We start from the raw sequence: 27,048 nt of genomic DNA on the forward strand, positions 1-27,048 counted from the left end.
ATGTGGAGACATTTCCAATGAGACATAATTTTAAAGTATTTTGCATTCATACTACTCCGTGTTTCTGGGAATAGAACACTAAATAGTGGGAGTTCTTCAAGAAACAGGATTAACCTGCATGATTCAACCTCTTACCAAGTGATCTTCCAACACCAAATTCATAACCCAGTATAGCAACTGCAAAATAGCTGCTAAGAACACCCAGGCTTACTTAGGCTAACTAGAACAATAACCTACAAATGATAGAATGGAGGCCCCATCTCAGGAATTAGAAGCATAACTCGGTCCAAACAAGTAGAATTTAAAGAAACATTCCATAGTAGAATTGGATATTCAGACCCTTCCATTGGAAAGAATGAAGCCTGTGCCTGACTTGTGACCTTCAGCCCACATACCAAAGATCCGACAGTGAAAATCAACAAGAAAATAAACCCCTTGAATACAATGATGCCTACATAGGCATCTTGAGGAGCAAGTGAGTATATGAGGATGTCAGCGTCGTCTTCCTGATTATATTTATTTTGTAGTTGTAGCTGAGTGACCCTCTCAGTCTGCGGACAGGCTTGATCACTTTTTTCAGTGGTTACAAACATTCTGGTTGAAAGAGAACAAATATAATAGCTGTAACTCTATTTTATAATGTGCATATTATAATGCATCATTGTATGTCAGGTAGCTAATGTGCGCACGAATATTTGATTCGTATTGAAGAGGTTAAAATTGAGTAGATTTTGGATAGCTGAAAAATTGATTGCAATGTACAAGCAACTGTTAACCTCTTCAGTATGAGTCAAATTCTCGCACGCAGCATCAGCTGCCTTATGTACGATTCATCACAATACTCGCATTATAGAATATAAAGTCACTGTTGCATTGCATTACTTGTTCTCTTTTACTCTGAGTAATAATAAACACAGAAAACGTGATCAAACCAGTCCACAGAATCCGGGAGTAGCTCACGTACAACTACAAAAAAAAAATGTATAATCAAGACACTGACGCCAACATCTTAATGTACCCACTCATGCCTCATGGCACCAAAGTAGGTGTCATCATACCAAAGTGGTTAAGACCCACATTCGGATGTACTTCCACAGCATTGTTACCAACAGTCAGTACCACAAATACAGACCCTGGAAACTATACAGGATAAAGAATTGAGAATAATCACAGGATACACCAAAACCACCCTGATAGAACAGCTGCACACACAAATCTTAGAACATCAGAGGAAAATGATAAATACACATTTCTCTGGAAGAACCCTCAGCCTTATTCACCCATCTCATTATATCACGCAAGTACAACCAACTGAAAGAAACAAAGAAACTACACCAGCACCACACTACTCAAATATCTAGAGTAACCTACCACAAAATGCATTCATACAAAAACACATTCACACTTAAATCATAATAGAAACGGTCCAAGACTGACCACCTAACATTCTACTTCATCAAACCCCTCCAGACATTAGCCCTGCAGAAAATCTTATCCAAGAAAAGGAAGAACCACACAAGCTCATCTTATGTACAAGCCCCCAACCATCACAAAAACATTACCATTATAGAATAGACCTGGCCATAGAAATAAACTGCCCCAGATGTAACCATCTCACACAAGACTTCAAACACCTCATGTTACACTGCCACACTGTAGCTATGCCCAGACATTAATCACTTAAGTGCAAGTCAAATTCTCGTGTGCAGCATGTATGATTCATCACACTACTTGTATTATAAAATATAAAGTCAGTGCTATATTACTCATTCTCTTTTACTGTGAATAATAATAATAAACAAAAAATGTGATCAAACCAGTGCACAGAATCTGGGGATAACCCGTGTACAATTACAAAAAGATGCTGGCATCCTTGTGTATCCACTCATACCTCATGATGCCTACGGAGGCGTCATCGTACCGAAGTGGTTAATGTATTTCTTCCTTGAGTGACATATAGGTCAATCCAACAGCTGCTGCTGGTTGCCTGGGAACTGTGGGTCTCCTGCAAGAGAGATCTAGGGCAATGGATGGACTGATTGTTTCTTGTAATATGTTCTTTTCATTTAACTTGGCCTTAATATCATTATCTTTTAGTTTATGTACTTAACCTTGCTCTTATTTTTTTTTTTTTTTCCTATTCTCATAATTGATCACTTTCAGCTTTTTGTTCACCATTGAGCAATGATTTTATTTTATATATATATATATGTATTTATCTAGTTGTATTATACGGGAAGGGAGCAATGCTCATAGTGACCTGTCTTTGTATCATTCAGCATCAAGTTTGTTCTTAAATTCTTGAATAGTATTTGCATACATGTTGTGTATGTTAGTATAAAATATATATATATCTATATATAATTTTTACAATGGATTTCTCTGAGGAGCAGTACTTTCACCTTTTGTATTTAATTTCTGCACCAAGTTCAGAGCATAACACCAAAGCACCTACGCAGAGCACCTGACATTTAACACTCATCACAGCAAATACAAAAAAGCTGCTAGGAACACCTGAACATACCTAGGCAAACTAGAACAGTAGCTAAGACAACAATGATTGGAAGCTTCTGTGCTGAAATCATCATTGATCACTTCGGACAATTACAAATTAAATCAACTTCCAATGATAAACTTGAATGGCTAGCTCTTTCTCTTGGACCAGAGCCTAAAAATCCTGGACCTCACATTGGATACATGTGCAGCAGCCCACACTTGAAGGACCAAGCATTGAAAATCAACATAAACACCAAGATAGGTAGCAAATCCAATTTATAGACAGGTGGAAGAGACTTCAAGACTATTCAAGTGAAAGAAAAGAACTGTAGAGCATATGGGTTGACTCTTGCAAAATATAATTGTACAGAAAAAGGGTGATGTGTTTCAGAAAATTTAGTGCTGAATTTTGAATAGTAGTGATCATGAAAATAACAGTAGAAAGGAGATAAAATGCAGTATTGTTTGGGGGACAGAGGGAGGCTGAAGCTCATAAGTAAGAGAAGCATCAATGATGTGGAAGGCATTGGACTCTACCTTCCCCATGAATACTGAGTGAGGAGAGTCACCACAAACATGGAAAGCATGCTCCATAAAAGATAGTAAACAAGTCCTTGGTATAGGGTCAACAGCTAAGTTGGAGTGATAGGAATTTTGGAGGCAGTACAGAGCACTTAATTTCCTTGAAGCTGTTCTAGCAATAGCCGAGATACGAGCTTTTCAATCGAGTTAACTTGTGAAGGATAGTCTAGGAATATTTAGGATGTCAGAAGGAAGAAATTGTGCCATTGAAAAAATGAGATTTTGTTAAGTGGGCAGTTGTAGTCTTTGACATTGAATGACACTAGGTTTCTCTGTTGTGATCACTTTGAGAAGGATGTCTAGAGAGTGGCAAATAAATGTAGGATATGAGTGTATAGGAAAATATAGGAGGTCAAGTGGGCCATTTATGAATATGATGGAAAAGTAGGAGACAGAACAGAATCCTGTGGGATGCCAGAGGTTATAGATGTTGGATACCATAAGAGAGGAGTGTAGAAATCAAAGATTTGTGCAAGACAGTATCAAATGCTTTTGATATGTTTAATCTCTTTGGTACAATGATGCCTACATAGGTGTCATAAGGCACAAGTGGGCACATAAGGATGCCAGCATTGGCATCTTGATTATATATTATTTTGTAGTTGTACACGAGTTACCTCCAGATTCTCTGGACTGGTTTGATCACATTTTCTGCATTTATTATTACTCAGAGTAAAACAGAATAGATAATACAGCAGTGACTGTTTTATAATCCAAGTACTGTGATGCATCGTGCATATGGCAGCCAGTGCTGCATGCAAGAATTTGACTCATACTGAAGTGGTTAATGCAACAGCATTTAAGATGTCTTTGAAAAAAAAAACATTTACACTTGTGTGGTGCTATTATTGATAAACATTGTAAACATGATATAGAAATTATTATAGTGAAAATAAGAAGCAAGAATTACAAAGGCCCACAAATATACTCAGATCCCTGTGGGATGGTGGAAAATCAATCACTTCAATCCAACAGAAATGTGCCATACATTTCTGAACATGGATCAGCTTTACGATTCTCCTTACCGCTTGTCCACTTCCACTCTTTTGCACCTGTGTTGATCCACAGTACTGCTCTGCAGTCCAGAGAACCCACCAGCTTTAAGTGGTGTGTTACTCATACCTTCCAAGGTCACTGACTTGCTGTTACCACCAGAAATACTCAGGTCCACTAATATGACTACCTCATTATTTTGGGGCTTTTATTAATACTGGCTTACTCTTAATCAGATCTTCAATCTTTTTCCAAGATCTCATCTGGTGGCCTACTTCTCCACAATGAAAGCATTCTTTTGACATAGTAAATGATTTATTTGAGTTATCTTAACAGTTCCTGATTTAGTAGGAGATCCACTAGCATAGTTCACTGGCTTGCATATGAGAATCTCCTTTCCCTTTACATGGATGTGAGGACTCCCTTGGGGGGTGGGGATATGTGTATTAACATACATATCTGCTAATTCTCAAGTCTTCTCAGTTACTGAGGCATCCACTTCCTGAAAATATACCAACAATTCTTTAGAGATAGTCCAAAAAATTTATCCAAATTCTTGAATGATTGTGTATCATTTGAATGAAACCACTGCTTAAACATCTCCCTCTTCTGACAACTAACTTCTGTTTGAATAATTATGTTGTTTTCTATTTCTAAACCTAACTTGATAAACCCTTAGAACAAGTAGATAGACTTGTAGTACATACATAGATACATATACCTAAGGCTTTTTCCCCCTTACAAGAGAGGTAGCCAAAGTCAAAGGCATAAATCCACTCCCACCCATTTCATCCCCAAATACTCCACTCCCATTCATCACCCCTCCCTCCCTCTTTTATTGGCTCCTGGATGACAGGTCATCCCTGCATCAATTTGTAGTATTGCTGATTTTATTATTTCATAATGAGCAGACTGGGTGTTGTTTTATGATGCTTACAAATTTTAAGCTCTTGATAATGTGTATCATAACAACACTGACCAGTGAACCTTCTGATACTGTGATTACATACCTACTTTTTCAAACATGTAAAAATATGTTTATATCTGATTTATCAACTTAAGAACTTTTTCATTTATACAAGAATAAGCATTACTTGTTGAGATACTGACTGTTCTTGTTCCATCTTTTTCATCTCTCAGAATTCTGAAACTTGTGTACCTGCTTTGCTAACTCAATTCTTGGATGCAACTTGATAATAGAAAGGGATTCTAGTGATAACTCATGGGCATTCACTTTGATTATTCCAGGAGTCTGATATGGAGCTTACATTTCCTCTGAAATCTCTGCTGCCCTGACTTGTCTAGTAGTTGCTTTTGTGCGCCATCACCCTCCATTAAGCTGGATGCTATGGCCTACACTAATTATGTCTTGGTAGGGTCACCAGAAAATCTAGCACCTAAATAGTCGATAACTAGTTTTAACTCATCTGCTTTAAGTCCTTGAACTGTCTTGAACTCTGCTAGGGTTACTGGCATAAAACATTTAGATGTTTGTTCCATCAAATGTATTTCTGATACTGATTGAAGCTAAGGAGAGATGTAGTAATTTGTCTAGGTTGAATCCTGGCAAGGTCTCTAAAATCTTTATTTTAAATTCCTTTTCCTTATGTGCTGAGACCCAACCTAAGAGAATCTTGGTGTTGGTGGCTGTAGAATTTTAATGACTGCAAGGGCCATGTCAATTAGGAGATGAGAATCTGCAGGGTTACCAATATTAAACAGGTCTTGTATGATAGATGAGAGAGGTCTGCTTGCACATACTCACAGTAGCAGAACCCACTGCTAACTGGCACAGCCTTGACAAAATTGGGAAATTCTTCACAGATGTATGAGGTAGTCATAATGACTGTGTGTATCTTTGAACACACAATAGATATATAAGGCTCCACCAAATATTGAATAAAGTGGTACCACTGAACCACAACTGGAGAGTTTGATGGAAGAGCTAGAGGACATCAACTTGATGAAAGGCAGAGAATAGAAATATAATCATTGATGTGTAGGGAGTCCAAGATTGCTGGTTCCCATGGAGATGCAGGCTTCCAGTCAAAGAAACTTGTACACAATTGATGATTGACTGATCCATTTCCTTTATCATTTGCAACACCCTCCTCCTCCTCCCAAGTGTTAGTCAGGGTATTGAGGTCTGTTTACCCATTCACTGCCAAGAGGGTGCCACAGAGATGAGCTTGGTATCAGTTAGTTTTCGTCATTTTTCAGCTTTATTCTTCACGTGATGAGGGTTGACAACTGGTGCCAGCTGGTGCAGACTAGTATCACCAAAATAGACTCTCTTCACCACCAAGAGAGTGCCCTGGAGATGAAAAGAATAGACTGGCAGTGGCCACACAGAAAAGAAGTGTGGTTCTTGATGTGGAAGGGGTTAACCTGGCCCTAACTCTGTAGGTGCTTTGATAACACATAGCGTGAGCCTTGACTTCTCACCCACCCTCCCATGCCACTCTGGACTCCTTCTGTCATCATTCATTTGTTTGGATTTAACAAGTGCAGCATTGCTTCCTTGGCATAGCTCTGGGAGTGCCAAGTACTGCTTGTTCAACAAGTAGTGACTCACATGGTGCATTTTAGATGGCTTAATTAGATAAAATCTGGTGACTGTGCCAAAATGATATGCTATCTCCTTCCTTTCCTTCTTTCCTTTCCTTCCTTTCTCCCTCCTTCCTCCTCTCCTTCATTTCTCATCTTGCTAAACCCATCCAAGTATTTTATCTGTTCACTTCCTCATATTGAGTGTTCTGTGGGAGTATATCTAGCATTACAATTAGTAAACAAGCACTTCCTGTTCAAGAAGTTGTTATTTTATGAACCAAAGAAGGATCAACTAAGGTTGCTTCCCCCATTTCTTTCTCCTCTCTCCCCTCTCTCTCTCTCTCTCTCTCTCTCTCTCTCTCTCTCTCTCTCTCTCTCTCTCTCTCTCTCTCTCTCTCTCTCCTATCTCTCTCTCTCTCCTATCTCTCTCTCTCTCTCTCTCTCTCTCTCTCTCTCTCTCTCTCTCTCTCTCTCTCTCTCTCTCTCTCTCTCTCTCTCTCTCTCTCTCTCTCTCTCTCTCTCTCTCTCTCTCTCTCTCTCTCTCTCTCTCTCTCTCTCTCTCTCTCTCTCTCTCTCTCTCTCTCTCTCTCTCTCTCTTCTCCTCTCTTTCTCCTCTCTCTCGACCTTGGTGCATCACTCCATTGTTGCACATCTGACCTTGCTCAAGATTGCCATCTCAATGAATGCTTTCAACCCTATGCCCTTGGTAGCCAATAGTTCTTCCCCACAATCATTTGTCATCAGCTGCACACCACTACTAAGGGGTTGCCAAAGGAAAGAATAGAATAAGTTTGACAGGAGTTAGAGTACAAGGGAAAAAGTGCCATCTGGTATAGAAAGTACTGGTTATTTAAAAATAAGATATTTGCATTACTGAGTTTTTGTTATAGAGACAAATGAAATAGCCTGACAACAGCAAACAGACTAAAAGTGAAGATGTCTGATATGAAAAGGATTATGACAGAGTAACAACTGTTCATATCTTGCTTGAGTTAAAAACTTCCTTAGATGTGATTGGGCAATGGATGCCATCAGTCTCAATCTTCTCTTGTCCCCCCCCCCCACCTCCTCCACCTCCAGTACTTCCCCATCCTAACCCAGATGAGTTTCCTTCCTTCAAACCAGACTGCTTTGACCTCTTATTATCCCCTCAAGAGTCAATTAAATACATCTATAAAGGTCTCCAGTTGTTTAACTTTAAGTGAGGGGTGCTAATGATGGGTGCCTGCTTGCAGGGGTCCTGCCGAACACAAGCAGATAGTATCATCATTGCCTTGCCATCCATCACTAGAGCTCATCAACGCCCTGACCTTAACCCAGAAGTGCAGCCCCACAGGGCCTTTTTTTATGCCCATCCCTTTTAATTTCCACTTATTTATTTAATTTGTATTTGTTTATTTATTTATTATTAATATTATTCTTATTACTTTATTTTATTTTTTTATATATATTTTATTTATTTATTTATTTTAATTTTATTTTATTTTTATTTTTTTCAATAGAGTTGGCAAGTACTCCTCTCCTCTTTCTCTTATAGTCATTAATGTAGATAAGAACTCAAGTTCACAAATTAGACAGCAGTCAAACATTTGGGGCCCATTGCCAAAGGTTTCCAATCAGATAAACTCAACATAGGAGCTCATTATTTCCAGTGGAAATCATACACCATACTAAATGGTATTCTCATACTAAGCTTGATGTTGTTAGAGAAAGCCTCGAGAGATCCTGGAGAGATAAGTTAGGATTGTTATTACCTGCATTGATGGCATTTTATCAGCAACAAATATTTATAGATTTTGTGGTGGGGGACATTCCACAGTTCATATGAGAACTCAACTTCTTCCAAATACAGAGAAGACTTATTAAAGTGGGATAGAAGAAAAACAAGGGAACGTGAAAAAAAATTCAAAAGGATAGTTATAGAAGAGATCTGAAAAAAAAGTTTTCCACACAGAGTGGATGTCTGGAACAAACTGGATGAAACAGTAGTGCATGGAAACACCATACAAGAATTTAAGAATAGACTAGATGTTGTGAGATATAAAGACAGGTCACTACGAGTATGGCTCCGCTTCCTGTATAATATAATATAGCTAGGTAAATACAGTCAGACCTCAAAGAATACTAGTGTTCGGTTCCTTAACCATTGTGCAGGACAAAGTTCATGTTGGGCAAATAACAGTTCTTATGTGAAAAATAAGTTAGGTTCCCAGACCCTCTCCGGACACTGGTGCACAACACAACCAGGCAGGCTATTCAAATCATGCTATTGTGAATCATGGTTGTGTCCAGCAAATGTTGGGATAACTTACCTATTTGTGTAAATGTGAAATTTTGTGCACAGTGAAATGTTGGGCGAGGTCTGATAATATTTCCATCTATCCTTCTAATACTTGACCACTTCGGTGTGATGACACCCATATAGGTGTCATGAGGTGTGAGTACATGGCCGGTGTTGGCATCTTAATTATATATTTTTTTTTGCAGTTATACATGTGTTACCCCTGGATTCTGTGAACTGGTTTGATCACATTTTTTATGTTTATTATTACTCAGAGTAAAAGAGAATGAGTAATACAGCAGTGACTTTATATTTTATAATGCAAGTAGTGTGATGAATCATACGTTTGGCAGCCAATATTGCACATGAGAATTTGAGTCATACTGAAGTGGTTAAAGAAATCTAGTAACCAGTCTAGGCAAATAAGTGGGGGTATTGAAGGAGAGGGTATCATAATGATAGTAATTACTGCCTTGAGTTTTGCTGCCCAGGAACCTGCAGCTCTGCAGTAGCTAGCAACACTTGTCAGGCCCATAATAAATCTCTTGGGGAAGAAACTTTGGACTCTAGTATCTGTTGTTTTGGGATTGTTTCTATGTCACTGGCAAACAGGAGTAGGAGGAGGGAGTTGTCATTTTCTGCTTTCCTGTATCAAAAGGTGGAGGAAATACGATCAGAATTGGTAGAGATGTTAGTTCTGGATTATAAACCAAGTGTCAGCCATTCAGGGTTGCACCTCCAGATAGAAGCGAGGTTATTGATAGATTAAGTTTTATATAGGACAAACTGGTAGACAAATGGATTTCCCAGCATAGATATGATGTAAAGATGGCGCAAGAGAATAATGCATTGTTCCGACAAAGTGGAAAATCATTGCCATATGGATTAGGCAGGAGATAAAGTTTTAGCCAAGTCAATAAGTTTGAGAGGAATGTGATTGAATCAAGTTTTATTTCAGTGAGATGTATTCGTATGTGTAAATTAGATACGAGTTTTGGATATTTTGAATGTGACAAACTGCCAACTGAACTTGTTATCAAGAAGTTACATCCAGATTAACCAAGTTAATGTTAGGTAAAGTGAGGGCAAGTATGGTCAGTGCACTTCCCCACAGGATATATCTCCCTTTTGTTCCTGTTTCTTTCTTTTGTAGGCATATAACCACAGCACTTTGTTCATATGTCTGAGGATGCAACACATGAAAGTACTTTCTGTCTTCAAGTGTCTTTTCCCTGTGCCAAATTTGCATATATTTACTATTAATTACCATTATTTTCCAAGAGATATATGTATTTGAATAAAGAAAATGGGCTAGAAAAATTACAAATATAAAATTATTTTTGAAAAATAATTTGCTAATGGGCAGCTTCCTCCTTACAGATAAACCTCCGTCTGATCCTGGTCAGCGGTAAAACCAAGGAGTTCTTGTTTAGCCCCAGTGAATCAGCTGGAGACATTGCACAGTATGTCTTTGATAACTGGCCTGAAGGTAAGTGCATATATGTTTATAACCTTTATATATAACTTGAGTTTAATTTATAGTTGGGTGTGGGTCAGTAATACAAAACCAATTTTGTATAAAAAGTTATAAGATCAAATTCTAAATCAAGTGTATATACCCTGTAAATAAATTCTAATTTTGATAACAGAACTTAAAATTGAAAGAGTTTGCAATACAATGCAAATTTTAATTTCCAATATTTCTAAAGAATGACTTCTTTATGGTTCGAAAAAAAATATACGAGCCTAACTTTTTTGTAACATCTTGTAGAATGGGCTGATGAAGGAGTGAGTAAAGCTGAAATCCTTCGGCTTATATACCAAGGACGTTTCCTACATGGCAATGTGACACTGGGAGCATTGGGGCTTCCAGCTGGCAAAACCTGTGTCATGCACCTTGTACCAAGAGAGAACCTTCCAGAACCTAATTCTCAAGGTGAGTCCTTGTGCGCACACACACACACACACACACACATATACATAGAGGAAATCATGAATACCATTGGAACTATGAGGAAATGGGGAATCTTTCTTTGTGTTTACAACTTAGGAGCGAACAAATATGCCAAAGATGAGTGGAAGAAAGAAGTAGAAACAAAACAGCTTGATTAAAAGGTGTGAGAAAGCTATTAAAAAGAAAAGGGAGGGGCTGGCTTGGGGAAAATGAAGAAACAGAAGAACCACTATTACACAGGAAACTTACAAACGAGCTAGAAATGGTTATACAAGAATAGGAGGGGGTGGGTGGAAGAAATTTTGAAAGGGGTGTTGTAGATAAATGCAAAGATGAACCAAAACTGTTTCACAGGATATATGTGTTATTATTATCATTCCTTGTACATATCATCATTTTGTTTTAGTCCACATTCACTCATAACTTTCTTCTCACATATCTTTCCAAATTCAGTCATCAGCTCTCTGTCTGCAGATTCAACCACAAAAGTAATTTCATCTGCAAATAACAAGATTATTTCCTATGTCCATCCTTTCTCACCCACCATTTTCAGACTTCTGCCTATCACATGTATTTATGTCCCATACCAGCCTATCTATGTACATATTGAACAGCCATGGTAACACCATACCTCAAGCCATTCACTCTATCCCTTACACTCCCATGTATATAAAATCAATACTGCTTTTCCCTACTATACCTGCAACAAGCTACACAAAGGTTCTTCATCATGCCTATCAAATGTCTTTTCCAAATCCATAAAACTGTAAGAAAGATACTCTTACATATACCCAAGGCTCTTTCCCCCTTACAAAGGAGGTAGCCAAAAAGCAGACATAAAAACCACTCCCACCCATTCCATCCCTAACATACTCCACTCCCCTCCACCCTTCTCCCTCTTATCTTGGCACCTCCTGGATGACAGGTCATCCCTGCATCTCTCCCACTGCCCTGGGTCAGAAGCAGTATCACAAGATACAACAGATCCACACCAAGGCAACTTCATTAAATTGGTGACCCCCCCCCCTCTCTGTCTCATCATGCAGAAATGGAGAAGACTGGGAAAAGTCCCTTCAGGCTCCATCAATTTATTTTTCACACACATTCCTTCACCCCCCAGCCCCCACCTACTCCCTTTCATGCATCACAGCATCATCCATACACAACCATTCTCCATTCACCCCTATCATCTGTCTTCTCCCATCCTTCCTCAACAGGCATTTCCCTCTTTCCCAATGCCCCTTTTACCCCATCCATCCATCTCATCCTAGGTTGACCCCTCATGTTCACTTCTTCCACATCTGCCTTCCACACCTCTTTTACTAATCTTTCTTTACTCATTCTTTCCATGTATTCAAACCATCCCAATACTCTTTCATCAGCCCTATCTCCCAACTCCCTTTCCATCCCCATTCTCCTCCTCACCTCCTCATTTCTCACTCTATCCAGCCTAGTAACCCCTATCATACTTCTCAGACACCTCTTCTCAAACACATCCAAACTCTCCCTCTCTTCCTTTTTTATGTACCATGTTTCTGCCCCATACAGTGCTGTCAGCACAATCACTCCTTCATACAATCTCCTCTTAGCATCCATTCCCAAGTATGTAAAACTATCCACTTCCTGCAGTCTCCCTTAATAATCATTTCCAGTCTGCTGGCACTTTCTCCCCTTGTGCATCTTATCACCTTACTTTTACCCACATTTATTTTCAATTTCCTTCTTTCACACACCTTCCTAAACTCTATCACTAACTTCCTCAATCCCTCCTCTGATCCTGCTACAAGCACAGTGTCATCAGCAAACAACAACTGGCTTATCTCCCACTTTTCTCCATTTTCTTTAATTATCTCCAATCCCCAGCCCATTACCCTTGCATTTACCTCTCACACCACCCCATCCATGTATAAATTGAACAGCCAAGGTGACATAACACATACCTGACAAAGTCCCACCTGTACCTCAAACCACTCACTCTCTCCATTTCTGATTCTAACACAAGCTCTACTACTCTCATAAAACTTTGACTGCTCTTAAAAGCTTTTTTCCTATTCCATATCTGCAATACCTCCCACAGTGCCTTCTTGTCTACCCTGTCATAAGCCTTTTCCAAATTCATAAAGGCCCAAAAAATATCCTTACCTTTTCCTAAAGGTCTCTCACATATCTATCATACCACAAAAATCTGATCCATGCAACCCCTACCTGTCCTAAACCCACACTGTTACCAATTACTCCCTCTGTTCCTCTCCTAATCCTTTCAATCAAGACCCTCCCATAAGCTTTCCCAACTAACTTAACAAACTGATCCCTCTGAGACTACTATACACTCACACTTGTCCCATTTTCCCTTGTAAAGTGGAACTATACATGCACTCCTCCAGTCCTCTGGCACTCTACCCTCTTTTAGATAAACACTAAACAATCTCATCAGCCAATCCACCACTACTGTACCTCCCTTTTTTAGACATTCCACATGACACCCATCCAACTCAGGTGCCTTACCTGCTCTCATCATCTTAACAACTGCCTTCACCTCATCTTTCCTTATTTCTCCTCCATTTTCCTCATTTATCACTGTCATTTTCTTAGTGCTTCCCACTGCAACTACCTTTCCCTTCCTATCCTCCTTCACATTTAGCAACTCCCTAAAATATTCTGCCCACCTTCCTCTCACTGCCTTCTCATCCATTATCATCTCTCCATCTGGATCTTTTACCTTTTCTTCTCTACTTGATTTGCCTCCTTTTATTCTTTTAATTTCTTTCCAAAACATCTTTTTATTACTTTCAAAATTTTATGTCATATTCTTACCCATTTCACATCTATCCTCTTTGCCTCCTTTATCTTATGCTTTACCTCTTTTTTCTTTGTACCTCTCATATTATTCTCTCATCCTATTTTGTAACCAATCAGTGAATGCTTGCTTCTTCTTTTCTACAACCGTTTTTGCTTCCTCATCCAACCACTCACAACCCTTCCTTCTATTTCCTCCTGTCCTTGTTCCACACACCATGTTTGCACACCTTGTAACTCCCTCCTTGAACCATCCCCATTGCTCCTCCACTCCTAGTTCTACTCTATCCTTCATTCACTCCCACTCTTCTCTCAGTTTCTTCTTGTACTCCTCCATTTCTTTCTCATTTAAGCAGTTCATTTTAAACACCTCCCTACCTTCTGTCCTTTTCCTCTTTCGCCATCTATCCTCCACTCTCAACTTACCTTTCACAAAAAAATGCTCTGATATTCCCCCACTCTCTCCCCTTAGAACATGTACATCCTTAACTTTTCCTGCTATTCTCCAGGTTACCACTATATAGTCCATTAACACTCTACCACCCTTCCATCCACCATCCTCTCCCATGTGTACTTATGCTCGACTTTCTTCCTAAACACTATTTGGTATCATCAACTGTCTTTCTAGACTCATCTTCACCATCAACTCTCCACTACAATTTTTTCCTGGAACTCCACACTTCCCAATCACCCTGTCTGTTGGTTCATTTCCTACCCTAGCATTAAGATCTCCCAATACCATTACATTGACATTTCTCCCTAAACCCACTATGCACTTATTTAAATCTATCGAAAAAGCCTCTATCGAAAAAGCCTTTCCTCTACACTCTTCTCACTACCAGGCCCATATGCACTTACAAAAAACCACATCTCCCTTCCCAGTTTCACCATCATCTACATTAACCTTGAAGAAACCTCCTTCCACTCCACCACACGCTTACCTATCTCTTCACTTACTATATAGCCACCCCTTCTCTCCCTCGTCCTCTCTTCTCTCTTCACACCTGAGATCCATCCAACTACAGTCCCAAATTCAAGTTCACCTCTCCCTTTCAACTTAGTTTCACTCAATGCCAACACATCCATCTTTCTTCTCACAAACATTCTGCTTATCTCTTCCCTTTTACTCTCAGCTGTACCACATCCACACACATTAATATATATATATATATATTTTTTTTAGGAATGTCCCCTGTGGGGCTACAGGGAGAAAGATGTCTAGTCCTATCGTTGTCCCATTTTTGATGCCTTATATGACTCAAGTGGAAATACTTGGTGGCAGTATTCTTCACCCCCACCACAGGGTTTGGCAAAATGAGAAGGAATATTCAGAAATGGTACAGGGCAGTAACAAGAGTGGGGGAACAACATAATGGAGGGACAGTCACTGTATAATAAAGTATCATTTCTCTATGAATAGAGATTTCCTCTACCACAGACAAAATGTGTGGCTCTGGTCTGTAGGGGCACCCTATATAGACCCCAAAGTATCACCTGCATGCTACTTAGCAGCTTTTAACCCCACAATAACATGCAACCAGTACCCCAGACTGGGGTTGTGTGGACATACTCATCTTTTGTTAAATACTTCTCATGTAACTGTCTAACCACAAATGCCTAGTCAGTGCACTCTTCCCTTTTGAAACCCACATTGCCCTTCCCCAATTACTCTCTCTCTTCTCCTAGTTCTCTCAATCAGTATGTGCCCATACACCTTACTAACTACACATAGAGACAAAGCCCTCCAAAACCACTGTATCCCCTTTTGTCTTCCTTCCCTTTGTATAGAATAGCTGTACATGCAGTTGTGTGCCATGCTGTCAATAAATGTCATGCTTGCCAACAACACAATGTACACTCTCTAAAGGATTTGTGGGAAAACCCCATTCCAGCTGTAGTGTTCCTCAGGGAGACTGACTTCTTGGCCAGACAGGCAAAGGGATGACAACAAGAACAAGAACAACTATTCATGTACTTCTGCAATCCACCAGAAGACATTCTTTCCCTAGACACACACTGAAGAACCTCACCAGTCTCTCCAATATACTCATCTTTTTGACTAATGTTCCATATGACACACAGTTCAGTCAGTTTTCCAGTTATTCAATCCTTTTATTGCTAATAGCACCTAATTTACAGTAACCTTATCATTCGCCTCCCCTCATCTACTATTCCTTCCTAATGCCCTCCTCAAATCTGTGCTTTACCATCTCTGCCTACTTGGTGCAGTATTGTCCCCAAAGATAGAAGCAACAAAATGTTCTCCTTTCCCATCACAATTATTCTCCCATCATCCTCCACCATTGTAGTCAAAGCTTTCCTGCCTGGCTTTGCATTAAGTAGCCTCCATCACACTTGCCTTGTGCACTACATCCCAGTGAAAGATGTGGACATTATACTTCCTTTCTTCCCAGCAATACCTCCAGTCCATCCTCAGTGCACCCTTCTCGTGGAATAGGTTGTCACTGTAGTCTAACATTCTTTTCTAACACATTCTGCCACCCACACCCATTTTCATATATTTGACATCCTGACTCACTCACACGGCCCTATTTACCCTATCCACTCACCCTTTCAACCCCCTTCTTCTCACTCCTTACATCACAAATTCATGTATCCTTTGGGTATTTATAGCCTTATCCAGTGTCATCAGTTTGATCAAACTACATTAGGTTGGTATGTTCTTTTTCTCCCAGTTTCATCTGGATACTTGTCGAGGCATTGCAGCAAGACAGCACCTCTATAGGGCCCAACAACTGAAGCTGGTTTACCACCACAGCTTTATCGTATGGTGACCCCCCCCCCCACCCCAATTTTTATCCATATGTACATTCACACACCAAAGGCTCTTTCCTCCTTACCAGAGAGGTAGCCAAAGTCAAAAGGCATAATTCCACTCCCACCCATTCTGCTCCCATTCGCCAACCCTCCCTCCCTCCCTCTCATCCCAGCTCCTCATGGATGACAGGCCATCCCTGCATCCTGTCCACTGCCCCTGGCCAGAAGCAATGCAACAAGGCCACCCCACCCAACTGGTGACCCCCCATCTCGTGCAGAAACATCGAAGACAGGGAGAAATCCCCTTGGGCTGTGTCAAAATATCACCCACATACAACCAGTCCCCAATCTCCTGCCACCCCCCCACCCACAGCCACCCTCCACCCACCCCCTGTCCCTTCCCATCACCCCTCAACAGACATCCCCCACTTCCTCAGTGCTTACCCACCCATCTCATCTTCAGTCATCTCCCCATGTCCTCTCCATCCACCTCCGCCCCAACCTCCCACACTTCCAAACCACCCAACACTCCCCCATCAACCCCACCCCCTCACCCCAGCCAACATTGCAACCCCCACCACACCTCTCAGACACCTCACCTCAAACACACCCAAACTCCTCCTCACCCACGTTCCACGCATCCGCCCCACAGAGTGCCACCAGCATCCACTCCCAAATGTCTACTTCTCACTACACTTCCCAATCCCTGAAGGCACCCACTTGACTCTCCCAGTCCACAACCCACCTCAAGCCACTCTCTCACAAGACTCTTCTCAAAACTATTGCCACCAACCCCCCTCCCTCCACACATCCCAACCTCTGCACACCCTCCCATACCTCACCACCAACTCCCCTGACCCCTCCACCCTCCCCAACTATTTCCAATTCCTCGCCTGCCACCCTCGCATTCACCTGCCGCACCACCCCATTCATGTACACATTGAAGAGCCATGGCGACATGACACACCGCCAGCACAGCCCCACCCCCACCTCCAACTCGAACACAGCCACTTCTGCAAAAACTCCTGACTGCCCTCAACAGCTCCACCCCCAATCCCACACATCTCCAACCCCCCCCACATCCACCCCACCACAAGTCCCCTCCAGATCCACAAAGGCCTAAAAAACATCCCCACCCCCTGCCTGAGCCTTCCCACACATCTGTCCCACCACAAAAATCTGATCCATGCAACCCCTACCTTTTGCAAACCCACACTGCTCCCCACTAACCACTTTCCTTCCCCCCCCCATCCTCTCCACCAAAACCCTCCCACAACCCCTACAACCAGACTCAATGAACTAATCCCCCCCCCCCCCAGAACCATACAGGCACCCCCCAGTCCTCTTGCACAACCCCATAAGCCAGCCCACCACCACCACACCTCCCCACTCCCCAGACATCCCACATGACACCCAGCCAACCCTGCTGCCCCACCCACTCTCATCATTGTAATAACTGCTGGCACCCCATCCTCTCCCATCTCTCCTCCATTTTCCTTGCCCATCATTGCCACCTTCCTAGTGTATCCCACCACAACCACTCCCCCCCCACCACCACCTCTTCTCCACTTGACTTATCTCCCCCCTCCTAACTTCCCCCCCAACACATCCCCTTATTACTTTCAAAATCCTGTCACACTCTTCCCTGACCCCACATATATTCCCCCACCTCCCCCATCCCATGTTCTGCCCCTCTCTGCACCCCTTATGTGTCTTCTCATCCTATCCCGCAACTAGTCTGCGAAAGCACACTTCCCACTGCCTCACAACCCCTCCCACTGCCTCACAACCCCTCCCACTGCCTCACCACCCCTCCCATCTTCCCTGTTCCACTCACCACCCCTGCACACCCTGCCACTCCCTCCCCCAAAACACTCCACTCCCTCTCCACCATCAACCCGTCCTCCACCAAAAAATGATCCAACATCCACACACTCTCCCTCAAGAACACGGAGATCCAAAACTCCCCACACCCTTCTCCCAGACACTACTACACGGCCTACCAAAGCCCCATCAACCAACCCTCTGTCCACCATCCCTTCCCATGTGCACCCATCCCTAACTCTCCCTCCAAACACTGTGCCAGCCATCACTAACTCTCCCTCCAAACACATCCTCGCCATCAACCCTCCATGATTCCCTCCTGGCACTCCACACACCCGTCACTGGTCCAAACCCCCTATGCACACCCACCCAAATCTATCCAAAAAGCCCCCTCCACATACACACACATTCCCCCCACCACCAGGCCCATATGCACCCACAAAGACCCACATCTCCACCCCCCAATTTTACTTTTCATCCACTGGAGAAATATACAGAGCTGACTAAAGGCATCCCCTCAGGCCATTTCATTTCCTCAGCCATTTGTAACCACTCCATTCACACCCACCTCTTTTTGCCCTCCTTTGCTAAACAGACATTATTTTGTATCCAATGTCCCCCTCACTTTGTCTGTCCTCTTCATTCTTGGTCATCCCCCAAGCAGTACAGTGAGGGACAGAGATGACCTGAGGTGACCTTTCATCCTTGAGGAGCAAAGATGGGAGGGGCAGTGAATAGGTTTTTCTGTTAAGGTGGATTATGCTTTGAGCTGACTGTCCCCCATATAAAGGGGGAAAGGGTCCTTTAGTATATGTATGTAGGAATTACTAGGTGTAAGAATAAGGTGAAGAAAGTATGTTTTGAGCTCAGATAGGCAAAGGAATTAAATATAAAAGAATAAAAAAACAAGGCATAATAAATAGCAATTATTGTAACTTTTTATGTCCAGTGAAGAACACAGTGCAATAATATGAAATAGTTTTGTCAAAATATACAATTGATTGTTTTAGTGTTCTTTATTAGAAGTGTATTATTCTATTATAAAGGTGTTATATTATGTAATATTCAGACCTATATTGTGTTTACAGAAATTGCTGTGGTTTAGTATTTCAGCCACAACATGGTGACATATGGACCAGTCGTCCACCCTTCTTGTATGATTGGAAACTATTCTCCACTCAGAGGAATGCTGACTACTTTTAATTTCTTACAATACCTCCTCTCTATTATCTATATATCTAGGGACTCCTATTCCTTATTAGGGAGGTAGCCAGCCAAGGCACACACCCACTCCACTCCCATATTTTCCCTCTCATTTTACCTCATTGTTGATGAAGGGTCATCCTTGTCTCTTGCCCACTGCCTGGGTCAGAAGCAGTGCTTAGGAAAAATGAAGACGTAGAGTCACGGGTGGTGAAGGAGATATTTGTAATGGATGGTAGTGAGTACCCACTGTAAATCTCTCCTTTACCTCTTCATTTTCCTGAGCACAATATGCAGGGTTCAAGAATACTGCCATCATGACCTCTGTATGTTGTAAGAGGTAACTAAATGTGGGGGGCTGGGGAGGCAAGGATCCCTTCTTTTTGTATATATATATATTTTTTTCCTTGTGGAGTTTTGACTTGGCCACCCACTCTATAAGGGGGATGAAATCCTTTGTAAATGTATGTGTTAAGTGATGTCATAAAGAGTTAGTGTCCAACAAATTTGTTATGGGTCTTAACATTTCTATTGTGTTTTCAGACCAGCGGCAGAAAAGCAAGGGCGGAACTTCGAGCTGCTGCTCCACATCATGCTCCATCCTCTAGGGGTACCTTTGCCTCCTCCCATATCTACTTCTCAATGCGCCACAGCCCCAAAATGCAACACCACAAAGCACGATGTGGCAATGCAGTGTTGCATTGGTGTGGTGGACACTTGGAAGATGCTGCCCCAGTAATGTGGACATTTGGTCCCCATGCACCAGAATTGCAGTGGGCAGTTTCATCCAGGGAAATGCCAACATCCTAACAAGTGTTAACCACCCAGGGCCATGAGGTCCAGGGCATTCCTTAAGCATCTCATCAAGTCCTCCAACGCTCCACATTTCTACAATGAAAATGTTGCATTTTTTTTTTCCTTCTTTCTTGATATTTTTCCATGAATAAGAGCAATTCTGAAGGGGTTGCGGCAGCCTCAGTCATATTCACACTAGAAATGCCCAAGAGATTGAAAGCAGCCAGATTATGTTGGTTGATCCGTTGTTAAAGCTTGGCTAAAGTGTCACTCTAGATGCCAATGTTTGTGTTGTGTAGATTTGTATCCATAGTCCAGGTCAAGTTGTTGATGGTAAGAGTGATGCCCAAGCAGTAGCCAGATGTGCATGAGGGAAGCAGCCAGTGACACTTCAAAGAATTTTAAGATACTGTCACTGGTCGATGTTGCCTCTGATCTGCACCCAAAAGCTGTGTGAAATAGCCTTTCTCTCTCTTTCTCTTTCTCTCTCTTTCACTCTCTCTGTCTGTCAGTCTTGACTCTGTCTTCCTCTCTTTCTCTCTACATCTCTGATGCCCTCACTCTTGCTCCATTCATGCAGATGGCAGTGTAGAGTCCAGCCAGTTGCCGAGGCAAAAAAGTGAAACGGCCAAGACTTCATTTGTCGGTTTGTGAGACTTTTGGCTTTCATCACCATTGAAGCACAGCATCTGTGGCAAAGTACAGACTGTGATGATTCTATTCTTCCCAAGTGTTGTGTGGCCAGAAGGGGCTGCAGCCAAGATCAAGTGTTGTGACAGTGAACATATCACTGCGGTTAGAGACAGGAGTGGACCACAGAAAGTGTGTGCTGCTGCTACGAGCAGTTTTGTATTGAAAAATTGAAATTGGGAGAAAGGAATCATTCTCAAGAGAGGAGACTTAGCATTAAGAATCCTGTCCATGCCTCACTCGTCCCACTCTTTGGACAGTTCCAAGGGGACTGATGTTACCTGTTTGTAAATAGATAATGATATATTAATACACAAAGAAGTAAAAAGTGATCATGTGATATATATATATATATTTATCATAGCTGTGTTACTCATTTCGGCTCTGTTGGACTGTCCAGACAATGTAATTATAAAAAAAAAAGTATGTATGTTAATTCCCTCCCTCCTTCCCTTCCCTATGTCTTTTGTTGCTTCTAGTTAGACTGTCATTCTAGAACTCATCAGTCCTGAGGTGTTGCCATCCCAACTCATCTCCTTCTTTCCTTGTGACGGAGGTGGAGCAGTGGATGTGTGTGGGAAGGGCAGGTTGCCTTTGCAAGCCATGGTGCGCATGTCACGTTCAGGCCTCCGTCACAGGTAGTCAGTGTTCCTGCTGTTGGCTCGCCTCCCTGTAGTGCTAAATCAGAGTGGTAACGCGTCATAATTGAATATCATTCACAAAGCTAGTTCTTCCTTTTCCATTTTCTTTGTTTGAGGGAATTTCAGTGCACTATTATTTTTCTAGCTCTCAATTGGAACTGTAATGGGTTTTCTTCATGATTTTATTTTATTTTATTTATTATTATTTTTTTTTTCATTTATTATTATTTTTTTTTCATTTGGGGTCATTGCCAGTGTATGATGCATGCTCATTACTGTTTGTACTTCATTTGTTTTAAACATATGAGTTTTTGTAAAAAATAATAACTGATCAAACTTTAGAAAAGCCTTGGATTAACCAGGGCATACAGAAAATACCCGTGGTGAATACTCATTAATATCATCCACACAGTTGAGTGCAACTGTGTGCTGTCACAGTGTTTGCTCCTATTGAGTAACACAGTAGAAACATAACTTGAACCAGCTACACTTGTAGCTTTATGTAATGTAAACATGTTTATGAAAACACACACACACACACACAATTATATATACATACACATTATGCATTGGTGTCCATAGAGTGAACACTGTAGGGACTAGGGCGGAAAATTAGGTAAAACCTGACTTAACTTAGAAAGTGCCCAAACAACCAGGAAGGATCCAGGACTACCATTGCATGAGTCAATTATTTGGCCTTTACGTAACAAGCAGATGTGGGCTCGAAGACTGTCTTTTGCTGAGCTTTCTACTGAAGACGTTAAACATAGGTATATTGTATTTGTATATAATTCATATGTAGACACTGCAAATGACTTTGAGCATACCCCACTGTGTTATATAATCTCGCAATCACCTGCCGTTAAAGATTTAGTATCTCAAGGGAAGAAGAAACTACCCAGCAGTGAATTATTATACCTGTATCATCTCCATTGATTTCCTGTTTTATGTCTACAACTTTTCCATGTGTCTTTTATTTGTCTGTGTATACTTACTTTCCCTCCAAAACTAGTCTCCTTTCATGGTCAGCACAATAACCGTAATAATGATAATCATTTTCTCAAATTTCTCTGACTGGAAACCTGTAGCTCCACAGAGGCTAGCATTGGTTCTCAGGCTTTCTCATAGATCTCTCTTGAGAAGAAATGCTGAACTGTGTTGTATCAGTAAAGGACTTTCTACATCACTGGCATAAAGTAGTAGGAGGAAAGTAGTCACTGGTCGGTGGCTGTCCTGCACGAAAAGGTTGAGGAAATGCAGTCAAAGTTATTAGATATCCTGGGTTTGGTCCAGAATGCTCCTTCATATAGAAATGATGGTGTTGATGGGTTTTAAAGACATGCAGTAGGGAGACTTTGATGTCTCTCATAGGACCACTACTAGCGGGTATCCATCATCGGTCTCATAGGTCCAGAATTTTAAAAAACTAATATGAAAATGTTAATGACACTAGAATAATCATGTAATTGTTTCCTTGGGTTTTCACTGACAACCTACAAGCCCACAGTAGCAAGTTGTGGGCCTTCTGTAGATCTCTCTGTGAAGAAATGTAAGAAAGTTGTCGATGTTACACTAGTGGGTCTGTGTTGCCAATTACCTGAAAGCCGTGGGTCTTCTGCAAGAGAGACTCGGAGCAATGGATTTTTGCTGTGTCACCAGATGGCAGTAAATTGAGTAATATTTCATCACTGGTAAACAACACTTGTGTCTTTGAGGATAATGTTGTACTGAAGAGGTGGAGGTGGAGGGAATCAATCGTCTGCTCTCAGCTCACTTCCAGATGGTAAGATTTGAAAACAATGAGTAGATGGTTCTCTATGAGGTTTTGTTTCAGAAGACCACCACCCATCATTGATCTGGGAGTGTTCATATAGAGGAAGTAAAAAACTTAGAGCAGGGGATATTTCAGAAAAGCTAAAAAGAACAACATGTACTTCATGGATATATAAAGAAAAGAATGAAGATGATGCAAAATGCTAAGGGAAGAGCTCTACTCCATATTCATGGAGGAAGGAACATGGGAAGATTAATCCAGAGATAAGGTCAATGAAATAGAGTAAAGAAGAACTAAGACGTAAACTAAAGGAACCAAGTGTTGGAACTTTATGTAAGCAGATTGGACACTGGGGGAGTGTACTGAGGAACTTAGTTGCCCACATTATGGACCAAACAGTCTCCTGTGAGCATTATCACAGTAACTCGTTCATTGGGGAAGGTGTACTCAGAATGGAAATTAGTGTCAACAGTTCCCACTTTCATTTTCAAGAAAGACAAGGAAAGATAAACCACAGTAATACTACAGTAAATTCCCTGATTTGAAAAGTCATCTGTAAGGAGGCATCATGCTATCCCCCCTCAGAGTGGGGAGAGTGTATGACAGAATAGACGAAATTTAAATCAAATATACCAAGAGGTCCTCCATTATAAAGTGGGTGGTTGAGTCGAAGCATGTCATCCTACACCCATCCATCTTAGCTCCTTGTGGATAAAGGGTCGTACCTGTCCCCAGCCAACTGCTTTGGTCAGAAGTAGTGCAGCAAGACACAGCTCCTCCAGAGCTATAAAGATAAAGAGATAGGATATAGAGCAGTGGGAGGCCTGGGCAGTTGTTCTAGTCATGCTCTCATGGTTACCCGAACCCTTTCTGTAGCAGCAAATAGAGGTGCAGCATACCAGTGTTGCATTTCGGTGCTTCCATCTAAACAATATGTTGAACTGGTTACACTGGTTTTAGACTGTTTGCCACTGACCATTCAAACGTGTGATGTTTCACATACATTTATGCATTAACCAAAGTTGAGTTGAGCCTCGGTGATGAAGTACAGGAGTGGAAGATCTGCAATTGACCAGCGTGTGACAGCATCCACATACCAACCATGTGGCAAATTTTGAAAATTTGATAGCCTGAGAACATTAATTTTCTTATTGAAAGCATGCTACAGTAAATTTTTTATTGGGTTTAAAAACTACATTGGGAGAGAGGGAAATGTGTGTTGAGGATGAACGTAAGAAGACAGAATATGGGGTGCGTGGAGAATAGTTGTGTATGGATGATGCTGTGATACATGAAAGGGAGTGGGTGGGGGGATGAGGGGGTATGTGTGAAAAATAATTTCAGTGTTTTTTTGTTTTTTTTCTCCATGAGAGGATGGAAAAGTGTGTGTGTGTTGGGGGGGGGGGGGTGTCACAGAAGCAGCCTTGCAGTGGATGTGCTTCTAACCCAGGGTAGTGGGCAAGATGCAGGGATGACCTGTCATCTAGGAGGAGCCAAGAGGGAGGGAGGGGAGATGAATGGGGGTGGAGTATGTCAGGGATAGAATGGGTGGACTATATATATATATGTTGGGTATGAATAAACCACAAGATGCAACAGTAAACAAGTAGATATACTTAGAGAAGAGTGTAATGCAATACAAGACTTTTCTGGAAATGAGTGAGAGAGGAGTAAATTACACTGCATCAAAGACAAAATTACCATTAATGTCAAGAAGAAATGTAATTGGAGGAGAGACTGAATTGGACAGTATGAGAATAGAAAGCTTTGAAGAATTTACGTATGTAGGAGCAGTGCTTACACATAGAAAAACGAAGTTAAAGAGAATGAGAAAAGAACCTCTGAAACCAAATGCATGTGGGCATTAAACTTGGTTATAAGTATGAGAAAGATCACAAGAAATATTAAGCTTAAAATGTTCGGTGAAAATATCATCCTCCAAGTGGTGCAAGATTATCCACAAGGACAGAAGCACTTGTAAACTGCAGCCTATAACAACAACAACAACAGACCCACTGTATTTAATGGTTGTGAAACTTGAATTATCTCGAAAGAAAAGTTAGAAGTATTTGAGATTGGAATTGACCTTTTTATGATGAAGAGGAATGGTAGTGAAGAAGGTAATGCAATCAATCAATTGATCCGTTGTCCTAGGTCCCTCTTGTAGAAGACCTGTGGCATACACATTGTAGAAATCCAGGAAGTAATTGGACAAAGCTGGCCTCAAGATCCCATACAATAAAAAAAAATCTAAAATGGGCAAGAAGTATTACTGTCAAAATGCAGAGAGAGAGAGAGACTGCCCAAGAGAACAACTAAAAAAAAAAAAAAAAAAAAAAAAAATGTAGTTCATCCTGTGGGGGGCAGACCTTGCCACAGATGGATTGGAAATCCAGACCAAGATGCATGGGAATATACATATATATATAATTCAATAGATCATATATACAGTGGAAATTGTTCCAAAATGAAGTAGCCCTCGGACCTTTCAAATTATTGGGTATGTTCCCTAAAAATGCTCAAAATCATCCCAAAAATTGATAATGAGTTTTAATGATCATGCCGTTTGCTATTATTTGTTATTGATATAATTACAAGATTATTTTTTTAGGTTTAAATGAAATTATGATTGGCCAAAAATTATGTAGCAGGGAGTGTTGATCTGTTTCTAGACCTGCCTGCAGAAATATGTTAGCCAATACTTCTGGCAGTAAATAGGCCACACATTAACATCATCCTCCATTTCGTTGTATGTGTGGATTCAGCACTTTTGAGACTTTCATCAGGTTGTTAGATTAGGTTAGTTTCTCAGGTTAGGTTAGGGTACATATTTCTTAGGTTTTTATGCATCAGAAAATGGCTCATGTGGGAGGGGAGGGAGGGAGGAGGCTGCTAAAACCTGGCATAATGTTGTGGCAGTTTCTCTGTCATAACCAGCCAGAGCAGTCTAATGTGGCAAGTTGTTTATGTTTAAGCGAAAATATTTTTGTTTTGATTTTTTAGATCACATTAGTTCTTCTGTAAAGTAATAATGAAAATGCATTAGTTTAGCAACATATGCTACAACTTCTTGAAGCATAAGAATGGCCAACAAACATTGGTTTTTCTCTTGCATTTCCGCCAGTGACTGTATGAACAATCAAAAACAATTGGTGTCCCCGCCCACCACCCCACATGCATTTCTTTTATGTACAATGTTTTAATGGAAATATTTTTTCAGTGCATTTGTTGTGCAATATTTTATTGTGATTTATATAAATGAATATAAGGAACAAAACTGTATTATTTTATATCCTTGAACATGGAAAATATAAACACTAATTTGTATGGATGCAAGGAAGTTGAGTGTACCAGTTCAGTTATTTCAAATGGGGAAAATTGTTCCATATAATACTGTATTTTATAAAGTAATAATTTTCAGGAATGGTACCCCAATGTTGTACAAATAGAAAATGAATAAAAATATACAACAGAATTGAAATTAATAAATCAATTTCATTTGATGTTTAGCTGGCTGAGTAAACATGAAACCCCAAAATTTGTGGCATGGATATGCAATTAGATAGTTTGCTTTTTTTATGCAATTTTTTTTTAGGTAATAATCAGTACTGCCCCAGGGGCCTTACAGAAGACTCATGGCTACCAGATAACCGGGTACAGCCACTGGATTGGCCCAAAAGACATTCAAGAA

General features: G+C 40.9%; 1 protein-coding gene across 2 annotated transcripts in view; it reads left to right on the forward strand.

The window, feature by feature from the left end:
* LOC143020980 (ubiquitin-like protein 3) overlaps positions 1-26,634 on the forward strand; it is a 32,355-nt gene extending 5,721 nt beyond the window's left edge. The window contains exons 2-4 of one of the 2 annotated variants that reach the window (XM_076178040.1): positions 10,283-10,391; positions 10,674-10,838; positions 16,349-16,491. In XM_076178040.1, coding sequence (XP_076034155.1) covers positions 10,283-10,391; positions 10,674-10,838; positions 16,349-16,398 — 324 coding nt within the window. In that variant the 3' untranslated portion in view covers positions 16,399-16,491. Of the gene's footprint in view, positions 1-10,282; positions 10,392-10,673; positions 10,839-16,348; positions 16,492-20,000 lie in introns of those variants that run through there. The other variant, XM_076178039.1, reaches the window with a different exon arrangement.
* Positions 26,635-27,048: the final 414 nt, after the last annotated feature.

This window comes from Oratosquilla oratoria, chromosome 41, assembly GCF_046742065.1.
Source record: "Oratosquilla oratoria isolate Oo_2021 chromosome 41, ASM4674206v1, whole genome shotgun sequence".
In the NCBI taxonomy this organism is placed as follows: Eukaryota; Metazoa; Arthropoda; class Malacostraca; order Stomatopoda; family Squillidae; genus Oratosquilla; species Oratosquilla oratoria.